The following is a 14,727-nucleotide window of genomic DNA, read 5'->3' on the forward strand; positions in this document are numbered from 1 at the left end:
CGATGGCCGATGGAGCGGGGACTGGCTGTAGATGTGAAATCGTACTGAGATCCAAAAAGGTGAACACTCGAACACTAAGGATGAGACTGTTGGTGTAGATGAATATGAACTGACTCGACCCCCTGATGCATGTGGGATAATTGGTTTTCCATGATTGCAGACCAACAAAGATAGTTCAACTCCCTAACCGTCTTGCGCAGGTGTAACGGTAGACCAATTTGGTATTAGAAGCCAAATGTGAACCTAATGTATGGCTAACAAGTTATGATAGTTGTTGAGCGATCTGTATTTGTTGTGTGATCCAAGTGTTGTATGTTACATCTGGAATGATTGGTTGACAAAGTAGAAGGAAGTCTGCAGATGGAATTTTATTGTATTTTGACATACTGATAATAAAGTTATTTTCTGGTGGTGGTGGGTTTTTCCGAAAGGGTTTTCCCATGTTAACTTTGTGTGTTCAATCTGTGTGTTGTTTAATTGTGTATGCTCATGCTTGTGCCATATTCTATAAAAGTTGAAAAGTTGTTAACACTAGTTTGGTTTCCCCTGCAAATTGACATTAGGGAAGCAAATTTCCACACTTGCTTTCCTTACACAAAAGAGCCCCCTATACTTGTGCAGCTAACATGGCATCACATGATTGATTGCTTTGTACAACTAATGGTACATTTCATAGCAATAACAACTTTAAAATCATAACTATTGGTGCAATATATTGTAATTATTAGAATATAAACACACAAAAATTGATATTTAATGTTTCAAACAATAGCTTTTATTTGTACTATTTTTTAAGCAAAAAGTATCAACAACACTCACAACAATTCATACATATGCTTTCCCCCTATCTCATATTAACCCAAATAATTATAACTCTCTAGAATGAATGCCCATCTTCATAAAAGAGGACAATTCAATTATCCACATCGTTTGGTACTCGAGTATATAAAGTTTAAGCCCCAAGTGAGCTGCCATGTGTTATTATGATGTACCATTATTGGACAAGCTTGGTAGGTGCTTTATGCAGCTGAGAAAGTTTAGCATACCACAACGTCTACCAAGCAGTCATGCAAATTTGACGAGATTTATCGGACCATAAAGTCAGGAAAAATTGTCAATAAAAACCACACGCGACGCTGAAAGTAATGTGCTTTGTTCTTTGTTAGCTCAGACGTTGAAAGTAGTGTGCTTGTTTGAATTCTTGAGTTTGTATCAGCAATGGCGGAAGAAAAGCAGGGAGAGCTTAGTGTGGTGATGTTTCCATGGCTTGCCCACGGTCACATAACGCCTTTCCTTGAGCTTGCCAAAATCCTGGCCACTCACGGTCTTAAAATCTTCTTTGTTTCAACTCCACTGAATATCAAACGGATTAAACCGCGAGTGTTGGATGCACAAGGGATAGAGCTGGTGGAATTGGGGATGCCCTCCGTGGAAGGACTGCCACCAGGCGTAGAGTCCTCCGCTGATGTTGTGAAGAGAGCAGAAGCACCACTAATACTACCTTTACTCACAGTCGCCATCGACCTTTTGGAGAAGCCATTTGAAACGCTGTTGCAAAAGCTGTCACCAGATTTTGTGATGTACGATGTGATGCAGTTCTGGGTTCCTCGTGTGGCCAATCCCATTCCCGCCATATTGTTTCTGACAATGGGAGCGACAGGTTTCAGCTATTGGGAAGGACAGCTACACATCGCATCGGGAAATCGAACTGTCAAGGATCTTACCCTATCGCCCCCCGGATTCCCTTCACCCAATATTCACTTGACGTTGTTCGAAGCACGGAGGGCCCATTTTCATATATACGAGAAGCACGCAGGTGGCCTTAGCGTCGCCGAGCGCTCCAGCATATGCTTGCGGGAGAGCTGGGCAGTTGCATGCAATACGTGTTTGGAGTTGGAAGGGGTGTACGTCGAGTATTTGCAGAGCCTGGTGAAGCGGCCAGTCATCCCTGTTGGGTTACTCATGCCTCAACTCCCGCCAATCCCCATTGATGATATTTGCTTGAAGTGGCTCGATAGGCAGCCTGCTGCTTCAGTGGTGGTCTTGTCTTTTGGCAGCGAGTACAATCTCACTCACCAAGAGCTCGCCCCAATTGCTATGGGTCTGCTGGAGAGCAAAGTGTCGTTCCTCTGGGTTCTGCCTGCCGGACTCGACTTGCTGCCAGGCTTCCAAGATCATATCGGGGTATGTTAGCCTCATTATGATCTCAATGATCTATTATTTGTACTCTCTTCTCAAAGATCATAAATTGGGGTCTGTTGTATTTGAAAATTACTTTGATTTTTTTTTTTTTTTTTCTCGTTTTTGTAGGAAAAGGGATTGGTGGTGACAAAGTGGGTTCCGCAGTTACACATTTTGAATCATTTTTCTATCGGTGCGTTTCTCACTCATTGTGGGTGGAATTCAATGACAGAAGGGTTAAGATTTGGGGTGCCATTCATAACTCTTCCAATGCAATTTGAGCAAGGGTTAAATGCAAAGCTTGCAGAAGAGATTAAGGTCGGGGTAAAAGTGAGAAGAAATGAAGAAGATGGAAGTTTTACTAAAGAGGATATTAGTAAAGCAATTAGAGTCTTAATGATAGAAGAAGAAGGAGCCCAAATAAAATCTAATGTCACAAAGATAAGTTGCATGTTGATGGGCAAACATTTTCAAGTTGGTAAAAGAAACTTGAGGAATTTTGTTTCTATCCTCAAAAAATTTAATAAATAACTAGGTTAATAAGGTCTGCCTTAAACCACACACACTAAGTAACATATTAAGCTTAGAGAATGGTTGTCAACTCTGAGTGTTTAACACTTTTAAGCCTAGAAGTGTATTCTTAGTGTGACCACACACATAAAGAACCTTATTAAGCCTAGAAAATGTCAATCAACTCTGAATGTTTAACACTTTTAAGCCTAGAAGTGTAAGCTTAGTGTGTGTGGTTTAAGTTGTTTCAGTTAATAGGCCTAAATTTGTCTCTATTGTCATAGCATTTGGAGAATCATTACGTGAATATTGTTGGATTTTGTGATCTTATGATTTAGAAACCCTAGTGTGTTAGATTGTTACATTGTGTTTGTTTGTCGTAGGATTTAAACTAGAGTTCATAAGTTTATATTTTTATGTATGTTGGTGTTTGCTAAGGGGTTTCAATGGTTGGGCATGTAATAATGTGTTTGCACATGAGAAAATGCAAGAAAGCTTATATAAGCCATTTCATTTTGCTATCTATTTCGTCCCATCACTTCCATATATAGAATATATTATTTATGTTGAATGTATTATTTTATGATATCTTACCTAACTATAGTGATATCCAAATTATGGACCTAACATTCTTATTTGGACTACTTAATGAAAAATAGATGTGTCTTTTGAAGGAATGAATCCAATGGGTTGATTTGTGCACAAACGAGTATTACTAACATTTCTAGTGTTTGAGGAATTCATGAATCTAAGGGTTCATCATGATGAGTATTACTAATATATGTTTTAACTACATGGTATTTTAAAGGACCACTTTTATTGTAATTGATGGTTTATGTTGTAGGCTTTATTATTTCCCAGAAGTGATGTGACAAAGGAAGTTCATGAGCAAATATGATGACCCATTGATTGTTCACATAGACATCACTCTATTTTACTTGTTTATTACAATGCTAAGATCTAGCCTTATATTTTATAAAAGAAAAAAACAAATTAAGAACAAGAAAAATAAGTTTGATGATGAGGTCCATAAATTGTTAGTGTTCAATTGTAAGTGTGTGATTTTACAAAATAAATTGTCCCTAATTATATATAGTAGTTGCATGGTTTTTTTCCATGTATAGTTATATTAAAGATAATCATGTATAATTAAGGTTTCTTAAGAATTGTTTAAGAAGATTGATGGTTGTTTGCTTGCTTCTACTTTCACTTGTTTTCACTTAAATCACATAGTGTATATTTTGAGAGATGAAGATGAGATTTTGATTCTTTTCTTGTATGTGGATGATTTAATTTATATCGTTAGCTCCTTAACCATAAAAATACCCTTGATACTATACATGAAGCACATACATTAAATACAAATGTAGTTACGTAGAGAAATATAAGAAGATTCCATTATGCAAATATAAATTGGGACACATATGTCAATATAATTTCAAAAGGGAGGGGCACTTTATGCTTTCCTTCTCCTCTGACTTGCTCATGAATTATTATGAATCATTATGAATTATTCATGCCAAAGTAATTAAATAAATATTAAGGAAAATATCATAAACTCATTAAGAGGATATAGATATGGATAACAATTATGTGTCTACCTCTTATGATCAATCCTTTATCTCAAAAAATTTAAGCACACATTTCCATTATTTAAATTTGAAAATATTTTGAAATAAGAAACAAGAACAATTACTTATTAATTCCAACAAATTAAAAAGTGGAAAAAGAAAGTGGGTTGTGCATAAGAAAAATAAGTTTGATCTATAATTGTAAATGTATTCTAATGAGACTAAAAGACAAGATGGATTCTATTCATGTTGTCCTCACTATTGTTGCATCTTAGAGATGACTAATTTTACTTAATGGATTTTTGAAGAGTACTTTCTTGTAAGGTGATCTTCATGAGTAAATCTACATCAAGTAGCCACAAAGATTTTTGTAAGACTTTTCATTTGTTTTTAAGAGAGATTTTTTTTTTGTTATTTCAAGATTCTTCACTTGTTTTTTAAGTTTTAATGTTCATTGTGTATGCTCTTAAACAAGCCCCTAATGTATATGAAGAATTTTACTTGTTTCCTCTTAGATTACTGATAGCCCAACTTTTAAATTTGAGAGATTTTGAACTTTTATGTCAAATCTTGTATTGGGAACCTCCTAGTTAATGATATCCCCAATCACTGACGATAGAAGAACATTTCAGCTCATCGGTCCACCCAATAAATTTTACTACTACTCTTGGTTGCTGATATGACTTAAGGAAAGGTTACAAAACATCAAAGGAAAATTGATTCATCCTATCAGTGATCTAATCGTGCACATAAAGTTGTTGGTTTGAGAAAGATTGGTGAAAGTCGACAATATAAATTTTGCTGTCTCTATCGCCTATTTAACAAACTAAATAAAGCTGCCGACCTTCTACAGTTAACCGAAACATAAGCCAATATGTAGCTCTCTACCAAGCAACAGGGAATCGACCTTTTGAACACATACCTATCGGTCATTTCGTTCAGTTACCGAAGTGTTTTAAATCACCGATAGAGATTATGATATGCATATTAAGATTGAATCTTAAGATTGAGTCGGTTATTTTATTGGCTTTCTGAAGTGTTTTAAAGAACCAATAAGAGTTGAAGGAGATTCCCCATTCAATGATGATGCTGATCGGCCAGTTTAACTACTTTTCAAAGTAACTCAAATCATCAATGAATTTTTAAATAAACTAAAACACTTACAGAGTATGATGCATGGGTCCTTTTGCTTTATTGCCAAAGCAAATAAAAATGCTGATGGTAGTTGTAGATAAGACTCCAAAAGTCGATGAGGGATGGAGCCGCCACATTGCAAGAAAATAGGGAAATAAAGAAGCGGTTATGTAACCGTTTGTCTCCAAAATACAAGTTGAAAAAAAAGCGCATACACAAACATATTTGCAAGATTTTGGTTAGTTTGTATCTTATCCATCTTCTAAAACTAATAGTGTGGAAGGGTACCTTATTTTTATATGTTTAGTCTTACAATGGAAGGTTGAGTTCTTTGTAAGATGAAAGGAACTTTGACTATCACTATACAATCTGCTATACTCCAGCTACTGTCCCAATTCCTCCACAAACCTTTATAATCAAATCATCTCTTTACTAGCCTTGGTAGTAGTAACATATTTTAATTTTATATTTGAAAGTGTAAAAGCATTTTGCAAGATCATGAAATCCAGCTAACGATTATCCCACCCACAATAAACACATACCCTGTGGTGCTCCTCATGTTATCAATATCACTTGCTAGATCTAAATCAACATATCCATGTAGAGTAGAATGGGAACCTCCATAACATAATGTCTAAGTAGTAATACCTCTCAAATACCTAAGAATTTACTTTACTACATTTCATTGCTCTTTTCTAATACTATTCATATACCTTCTCACAACTCTCACTACATGTACAATATCTATCCTTATACACACCATGACATACATACATCAAGTTAAAAAATGCTAAAGAGTATGGAACTTTGAACATGTAATCAATCTCCTCTTGTATCTTGACAAATGTTTTCGTGAGCAGAGGAGAAGGGCCATGGAGTATTTCCAAGAAGGGAACCATTCCTCCATCAACAATTTCTTGCCACACCTCCTTTTTTTTCTTCCACTTCTCAAAAGTGGGTGACTCTTACCTATTCTTGTCCCCACCCATAATGATCCAGGTCGCCAGTAGGAAATGGGCCACACCAGACAAGTCTCCAAACAAAAGCAGGATAGGGGCCACACAATAAGACAAAAAATCCAGGCACAAGGGAAGTTTCTAGATCTTCGAATAGGGAAATTGAAAGGCAACCATTTCCCCAACAACTTTATCAAATCATGATTATTTTTCATTGATTATCGCAAGTGGATGGTATCATCATATGCCAGGTCGCACAATTATTTTGGGAAAGAGTCCCGATTGCTCCACCATTTAACTACCAAGTAGCCCACCTCCATATTGCCCAATAAATCCGCCGCTTGATTGCCTTCTTGAAATACGTGAGAAATTTTTAATTCATCCAACTCTTTAATCATATCACAATAATCTTTGATCAAGTTGGCAATAGTCTAGCTAGGATCCGTACACCCATTCAAACAATTGATAATGTTGAGTGAGTTAGATTCCAGCTAGACCTTTCTAAATCCTTCTTTTTTAGCCATGTGTAACCCAAAGTGGGCAGCGCTGACCTCCAGAAAATGGTTGGACTGGGTGCCTAGAGGGAGTGCCATTGCAGAAACCAGCAGACCCATATGATTCCTAGCCACTCCCCCACACCCAACCAACCCAAGATTTCCTTTAGCGGCCCCATCCACATTGATTTTGATCCATCCCGCATGGGGGTATGCCATAGAACATTTTGTCTACACTGTTTAATTTTGTGCATAGGGATGAAGATATTCCAACTAATTTGCCACCGTTTGATAGTATCCCACTCCTCCTGGAGAGTAGGGAGAGGATGGTCCTTCCTTCTACTGGGGCTAGAGTGAAGAAAATTCTCCTTGATAGCATTTCTAATTTTAATAGCCACAACAAGCGCAGGAGATTCCAAATCTCTAAAAACTCTATTGTCTCTTTCTTTCCAAATACCCCAAGCAATATGAGGAAGAGACATATTCCAGATGACTGCCAAAGCCTAATTGTCGAAGGGGCACTTCCATTCAAACCACAACCTTTGAACAAAATTAGGGAATACCCAATTAGTGTTCCAGATATCAAGGAAGAAACTCCAGATATCCATGGCAAAAGAGTAGTGCAACAGTAGATGACCAGTATTTTCCTCCGCTTCTTTGCATAGGAAGCATCTGTTAGTAAGAGGAAGACCTCTTTTGCAAAGATTGTCAATGGTAGAGATCTTACCCAGGCTCCATCTCTAATATAATCAGCCACCCAAGAGACAATTTTTTTGAGACATAACTCTTTGAAAGGAGGAGCCCAAACATAATCCGAAAGGGGGCCATCACCAATCCACCAGTCCTCCCAAAATCTGATTTTGGTTCCATTCCCCAACACCCTTCTACAAACATGCGAAATAATATTGGTGGAACTAAAGAAATTGCTCCATAAATCAGAGATAGAGTTGGGAAGGTCATAAGATTCCAATGTGTTTTGGATACCCTGAATGTGGTATTTATGTTTGAAAATGTCAATCCATTCATTATTCTCTTTAAGACATCTCCATAGTTGTTGGGCCATCAAGGATTTATTGAAATCTCTCAGATTTCTAAAGTCCGGCGCCCCCCCCCATGGACTTGGGAGGGAAAACTTGTTTCCAAGCCACATGATGCAATCTATTCTTAATTTTAGTCCCTACACAATTTTTTTTTGAATTCTTTCCAGTTTATCAACAATTTTGATGGGGATTTTGAATAAACTCATAACATACACTAGGAGGCTCTGTAGCATAGCTTTGAGTAGATGGAGCTTACTAGCTTGGCTTAACAATGCAACTTTCCACCTAGCCAACTTATTTTGGAATCTAACAATAAGGTTCACCCAAAAGGAATCAGGGGCCATGCCATGATAGAGGGGAAGACCTAAATAAGTGTTGGGTAGAATTCCAACTTTACACCATAGAATCATGGCAATCTTCATTTTCCCGTGCTCTGGGGTGTTAAAGAAAAAAATGGAGCTTTTAGCCAAGATAATTTTTTGTCCAGTGCCTTTCTCATAAGCATCCAGAGATTTTTTAAATTCTTATCTTCCTTAGCCGAACATTCCTCCATCAACAAAGTATCATCGACAAATTGTTGGTGAGAGCATGTCGAGGCCCGAGAAGAGAGTTGTAAGCCCAAAATATTACCTTTTCTAACTTCCCTTTGGATAATTTTATTAAGAGCTTCACTGATAAGAATGAAAAGGAAAGGAGATAAAGGATCCCCCTGTCTAATGCCCCTTGATGCAAAGAAGAAACTAGAGGCAGCTCCATTGATCAAGACTAAAAATTTGGGAGTGGACACACCTTGATCAATAATCTAGATGAAGTTATCTCCAAATCCAAACTTCCTAAGGATTCTGAGAAGAAAAATCCAATTGACTCTATCAAAATCTTTCAACATATCCAATTTTAGGAAAAAAAACCAAGTTTTTTTATGGATAGATAAGGAGTGAATGTTCTCATGTACCACAAATACAGAATCCAAAATCTACCTCCTAGAAAGAAACCCATTCTGGTGTTTTGAAATTAAAGATGGAAGGTATTTCTTAAGCCCGAGCACCAAGATCTTGGTGAAAATTTAATAGATAGAATTGAAAAGACTAATAGGTCTAAAATCTTCAAAAGAACAAGCATCAGGTTTCTTGGGAATGAGGACAAAGAAGGTGGCATTTAGCTCCTTCAGAAGAGAGCAAGACCCAAAAAACTCTTGTGCTATGATGACCACATCAGAGCATAAGATCTGCCAAAAGTTTTGAAAGAAGAATAGAGGGAAGCCATCAGGGCTAGGGACTTTGTTACCTTCAAAAGAAAAGACCGCATTGCGAACTTCATCATGAGTGGGGATTCTGGTTAGTTCCAAGTTCATATCCTGAGAGACAATGTTGGGAACTTCCTGCAAGATCTCATCTGGGGCTAAAGAATTAAGAGGATCATCAACCAACAAGAGATTAGTGAAGTAGCTGATGGCTTCTTGGAAAATCTCTTCATGCTTATCAATTTATCAATCGATCTTTGGGCGACTTGAATTTTATTGATTTTATTAGTAACCCTGTTCTTGAGGGCCATCATATGAAAAAACTTAGTATTTTTGTCACCACTTTTAAGCCATAAGGCTCTAGATCTTTGCTTCCAGAATTCCTCCTCTTCGGAAATAATATCATACAGTTTAGTTAAAATCTCAATTTCTTTGTTCAAGACGTCATTATCAAACCCAAAATCTTGGATATGCTTTTGAACCTCCTCAAGATCCTACTTGAGCTTATCTTTAATTTTGAAAATACTACCAAAAGAGGACTTGTTCCAGCATTGAATATTGGACTTGACATTGGATAGATTATTGGCAATACGAAACATGGTCATACCTGGATATCTATAATCCACCACTCCATAATTTTATCATGGATGTTAGGGGCCATTAGCCACATTTTATCAAATCTGAAGGGGTACGCCTTTCTTCCAGACAACAGAGTCACTGAAAGAAAAATAGGGAAGTGATCAGATCCTACTCAGGACAAGGCATTGAGTTTACAGGAAGCATTCTGTATCCAATCAGGAGAGACAAGGCCCCTATCTAGCTTAACCTAAATGAGATCCTCCCCATTGCATCTATTGGCCAAGTGAATTTAGCTCCAATAAGATCCAGGTCCAATAGGCTCAAAGAATTAATTATGTCAGCCAAGACTTGCCTACTATCAATAGAAATAGGCATGCTCCCATATTTCTCCAATTTTGAGAGAGGCGTGTTGAAATTGCCCAGAAGAATTCATTTCTCATTAGGGAACAATGATCTAGCATGGCAAATGGAAGACCAAAGAACTTTCCTAGCAGTTCTCCCATTAGGAGCATAGATGTTGGAAATAATCCAGGAGGATCCATCTTTAAGATTATAGAATCTAGTAGAAATTTGGTTAGGAGAAGAGAGAATCATCTTACCACATAACAGTCTCAGATTCCAAAGAGTGGTGATATCTCCTAAAGCACCATCTGCATCAACACAGTGAACACCACAATCTCAAAAAGTCACCAATCTAATCTTGTCCACTTTATTACCAAGCTTTTTAGTTTCTTGAACAAGGAAAATATCCAGCTTATGATCCCTAACCAAGTTGGATAGCAGATAATGCTTATGGGGATGATTCAATCCCCTTATATTCCATGAAATAATTTTCATTTAGCAAGAGAGGGGGATCCCATCCCCATTTTTGGTAACATTCTCTGAGCTTCATCTGCAATGGAAGCCCGACTCTACCTATCTCTACTAACCGCATTGGGTGGCCTCCCACCCCCCTTGAATTCGACCCACAGTCCGCTTTTTATCTATTTTTGGTTGAAACCTTTTAGAGGCCGGAGTAGTTTGGCCAATAGGGGAGTCCCTTCTTCTATTTTTGGGTTTGACCTCAATAAAAGGACAAGAGTCCTCTTGGGATGATTCCAGTGTTAGAGAAACTTGGGGTTTCGCCTCAACAAAGTTACCTATCAATGACCAGATGAATGGGAATATCCAGGACAATTCCATTAGAATTAATAGTATCCCCTTCTTCACATGGAGCATTCACAATAGGTGATTTCCAAAAATTCTCCACTAAGAGTGGAGGGTTAGGATTAGGGACCACAAGTACTTTTGAAGTAAAACCAGCTCTAGGCAAGACCCCATCCCCCACAATCAGGGGATGGATAGAGGGATCAACATATCCATTATAATCATTGCAGAATCCTTCTAAGGGAGGATCAGAGGGAAGGGCATCCCTCTTCTCTAAGAGTGGCTTGTCATTCCTCTTCTCCATTCATTCTTTGGTTTAGATGGACACTGCTTGGTCCAATGACCCACTTTTTTTCAATGGAAACACACAAACGGGAAGGATTCATACTCCACTTTTTGCACCCATCTGCCCAACTTAGAGAAAAGATCAATCTTGAATGGCAGGTTTGAAGACTATTTGACATTGACACACAATCTGGCATAAACCAAGCGTCTTTTAGTTGTAGTCATTGGGTCAACTAAAATTAGCTCACCAAAACAAGCTGCAATTCCCACAAAAATCTCTTCTCCCCAGAAATCCATGGGTAAACCTGGCAATCTGACCTAGATTAGGGCTTCATTACATTCCCAATCTTTGGGATTAAATCCTTGTTCCCACTTTTTGAGGGCCAGCGAGGCTTTTCCCAACATCCAGGGACCACCCACCAAAACAGATCATAGATCTTCCTCACAAGAAAATGAAAAAGAGAAGAAGCCACCAATCATAGCAACAACATCAATTTGACCCTTACCCTTCCATTTTCTAGACACCCGGGCTCTAATAACCTCAATATTGGGACGTGGTCCAACAAAATTACCCACCAAGACTAAGTTCATGTGAGCCATATTCTGATCCACAATACAGTCTAGGATAGAGATGGAGTAAGCACCAAACTCCATGTCAACTTTATGCGGAACAGGCGAAATGGCCTTACTCTTAAGATTAGATGCAAATAAAGAATCCCATTCCTTATTGCACTCCGCCGACAAAATCTTAAAAAAGATCTCTGCAATATTAGGGTCCTCAACACCAACAGGTTTGTCAAAGATGGCAGATTTACCAATGGCAGTATTCTGCAGAGTACCGCACCATCCCATGTATCATTTGAGGCCCCATCTGAGGGATCAAGATCCGATTCGGTGGAGGGGCAAGTCACAAGGGAATCCCCTGGACCCCCAACACACGGGAAACCCGCACCAGGGCCATTCAAATTCAAATTTAATGCATAGAATAGTTGTTTTCAATAGTTATAATAGTTTATATTTGATAGATATTTTATTTGAAAAGCATAAACATTTTGTCTACTAGTTAGTTTAAGTTATAGTTTGATATATCTTTTAAACTAAGACTTGAATTTGTAAAAGTGTTATCTTAAAAATTAGGAAAAATAATTAGGTGGTACCTTTACTTGTCGCTACTAGGGATCTTTTGGAGAAACCCTTCGAAGTGCTATTGCAACATAAGTTGTAGATGTAAATATTGTGGGAGCAATCAACATGGATATTATGTCTTAGTTTCTCACATAATATTTTTCAATTCTTATTTGAGAGTGCATCAAAATCTCAATTTGCTCCTTTTCTATCTGTAGAGACAGTTGTTGTACCTTCATTGATTGAGACCATTATTCCTGTTAAGCAGGATAATTCATCTCTTTGTCTTCATGATTGGGATTCCTATTTGAAAAATATTTTTTCATTGTTTGTGGAGTCCCACATTGTTGACTTGGAGGACACCATTGAGGACCAATTCATATCCTCTTTTTTGACAACTCCTATAGAGTTGATAAATCTTTTTTTGATATTATGGGTGCATCTTCAGACCCTCTTTTTCTCTCTTTGCCTATATTTGCTTCTATCAAATTCTCATTGGTCCATCTATCACCATACATCCATGGTCATTGTACCTAAATCTTTTATGGTACCCGATTTATCTTATTAGCATTTGTCACACTTTGGAATTATCTTAAAAACATTTGAGCATCATTTGGAGAGATCATCTTTGCCTTTAGACTATGATCTACATTGGTCTTCATTAAACTCTATATTGTCATCATCAGTAGTGTGGCTTACAATGCTTGTTTGATTATGACAACTTTTAAAATCGACATAGATACTATTGAGAAGCTTTCAAAGACATCATGATACAATTGGATTACAATTCCAACCAATTCATATCCAAAATGGGAAGCATCCCTGCATTTGTATTGTATTTGGTTTTGTTTCTTCTTAAGGGGAGGAATGTTGTTCAACAATCGTGGTCCATCTTTTGCATCCAATTTCAAGCATCTACCATTGACTGCATATTATGGGGAGATATTTGGTCCTTCCATGCCAATTCTTTTCAGATTTCACTTTCTCCAAGACCTTCTTGGGGTGAAGGTCATTGCAGTATAGTTGGTGTCATGTAGAGTTAGTGTAAATTTTGACAGAGGGTTTTGTTTCCACTTGGTTTTCCCTCTTTCCTTTCATTAGGATTATGTCTCAGTTAGATTTAGGGGGGGTGTTAGCACATAAATCCAATTTTCACCATTATTTATAGACAACTTATGATTGCATGCTCGTATGTAAGGCTAACCAAGGTGAACAACAAGTTAATCTTGTTATATTTGCCTCTTTCACCACAAGTTTTGTTTTATGCAGATGTTATCCTTGTTGTTAATGTGGTGGTTATCTCTATATAAATCATGTATCTTTGAAGATTGTGAATATACACAATTTAATTTTTCATTCTTCAACTACAATGTTTTATCTATTTTATATCTGTAAGTTTGTCTTCTCTTTTCCAGCTAGATCCTTATTTTACTTGCAGATTCAATTGCAAATTTTACATTGGAGCTATATGCGAAGCATATAGATTGTCTTCGTTTCATTGACTAGATCAACATCTGAATGTGAAAAATTGGGCACATTTTTGGAGTTGAAAGGGTATTACATCAAGTATTTGTCGAGCCTTGTGAAGCAGCCAATGTTCCCTCTTGGAATACTCATGCATAAACTCCTACCACTCCCCATTGATGACATTTGCTTGTAGTGTCTTGATAGGAAAACTGTTGCTTTGATGGTGGTGTTGGCTTTCGGCAACAAGTATATTCTCACACACCAAGATCTTCTCACCATAACAATGGGTGTGTAGGAGAGCAACATGTCATTCCTCTATGTTATGTCCACCAAAAAGGACAAGTTGCTAGGCTTCCAAGCTCAGATCGAGGTATGTTAGTATCATTGTCTCAATGGTCTATTAGTCAAGATCATAAATTGGCGTATGTTGTATTTGAAACCCAGTTTTCATTGTTTGAATTATTTAATGTGAAAAAGGATTGGTGGCCACAAAGTGGGCTCCACTGTTACATATATTTTAAATCATCCTTCTACTAATGCATTTTTAACTCATTGTGGGTAGAATTAAATGACAAAAGGATTAAGGTTTGGAATGTCATTTATAACTCTTTCAATACAACTTGATCAAGGGTTAAATGTAAATCTTGCACAAGAACTTAAGGTAGGAATAGAAGTGAGAAGAAATGAAGAGGATGGATCTTTTACTAAGGAGGAAATTTTTTAACTTTTGTATTAAATTCCTTATATAAAGAACCTCCATAGTCTAAAGTGTTGGCATTGCAATTGGTTCTTTTATTGTAATCCCTTAAAACATCAGTGGACTATGTGCTTATAGAAGTTTTTAGTGATGTCATAAAGTTGCCTTGAAATAATATGCACTATGCCGAATGAAAAGATTGCAATGTCCCTCTAACACCATCAGCGAGAGTAGTCTAATAGGAATAAAAGTCCATTGACAAATTGGTACATGTTAAGAAATTGCCAAATTTATGGAATTCA

General features: G+C 37.3%; 1 protein-coding gene across 1 annotated transcript; it reads left to right on the plus strand.

Annotated features, from left to right (window-relative positions):
• The first annotated feature begins 1,181 nt into the window (after window positions 1-1,181).
• Window positions 1,182-3,065, plus strand: LOC131040586 (UDP-glycosyltransferase 91C1-like). The gene is made up of 2 exons (XM_057973535.2): window positions 1,182-2,184; window positions 2,311-3,065. Exons 1-2 carry the CDS (start codon window positions 1,219-1,221, stop codon window positions 2,710-2,712), a joined length of 1,368 nt encoding a protein of 455 aa, XP_057829518.2. The 5' UTR covers window positions 1,182-1,218; the 3' UTR covers window positions 2,713-3,065.
• Window positions 3,066-14,727: the final 11,662 nt, after the last annotated feature.

This window comes from Cryptomeria japonica, chromosome 4 (genome assembly GCF_030272615.1).
Source record: "Cryptomeria japonica chromosome 4, Sugi_1.0, whole genome shotgun sequence".
NCBI classification, from domain to species: domain Eukaryota; kingdom Viridiplantae; phylum Streptophyta; class Pinopsida; order Cupressales; family Cupressaceae; genus Cryptomeria; species Cryptomeria japonica.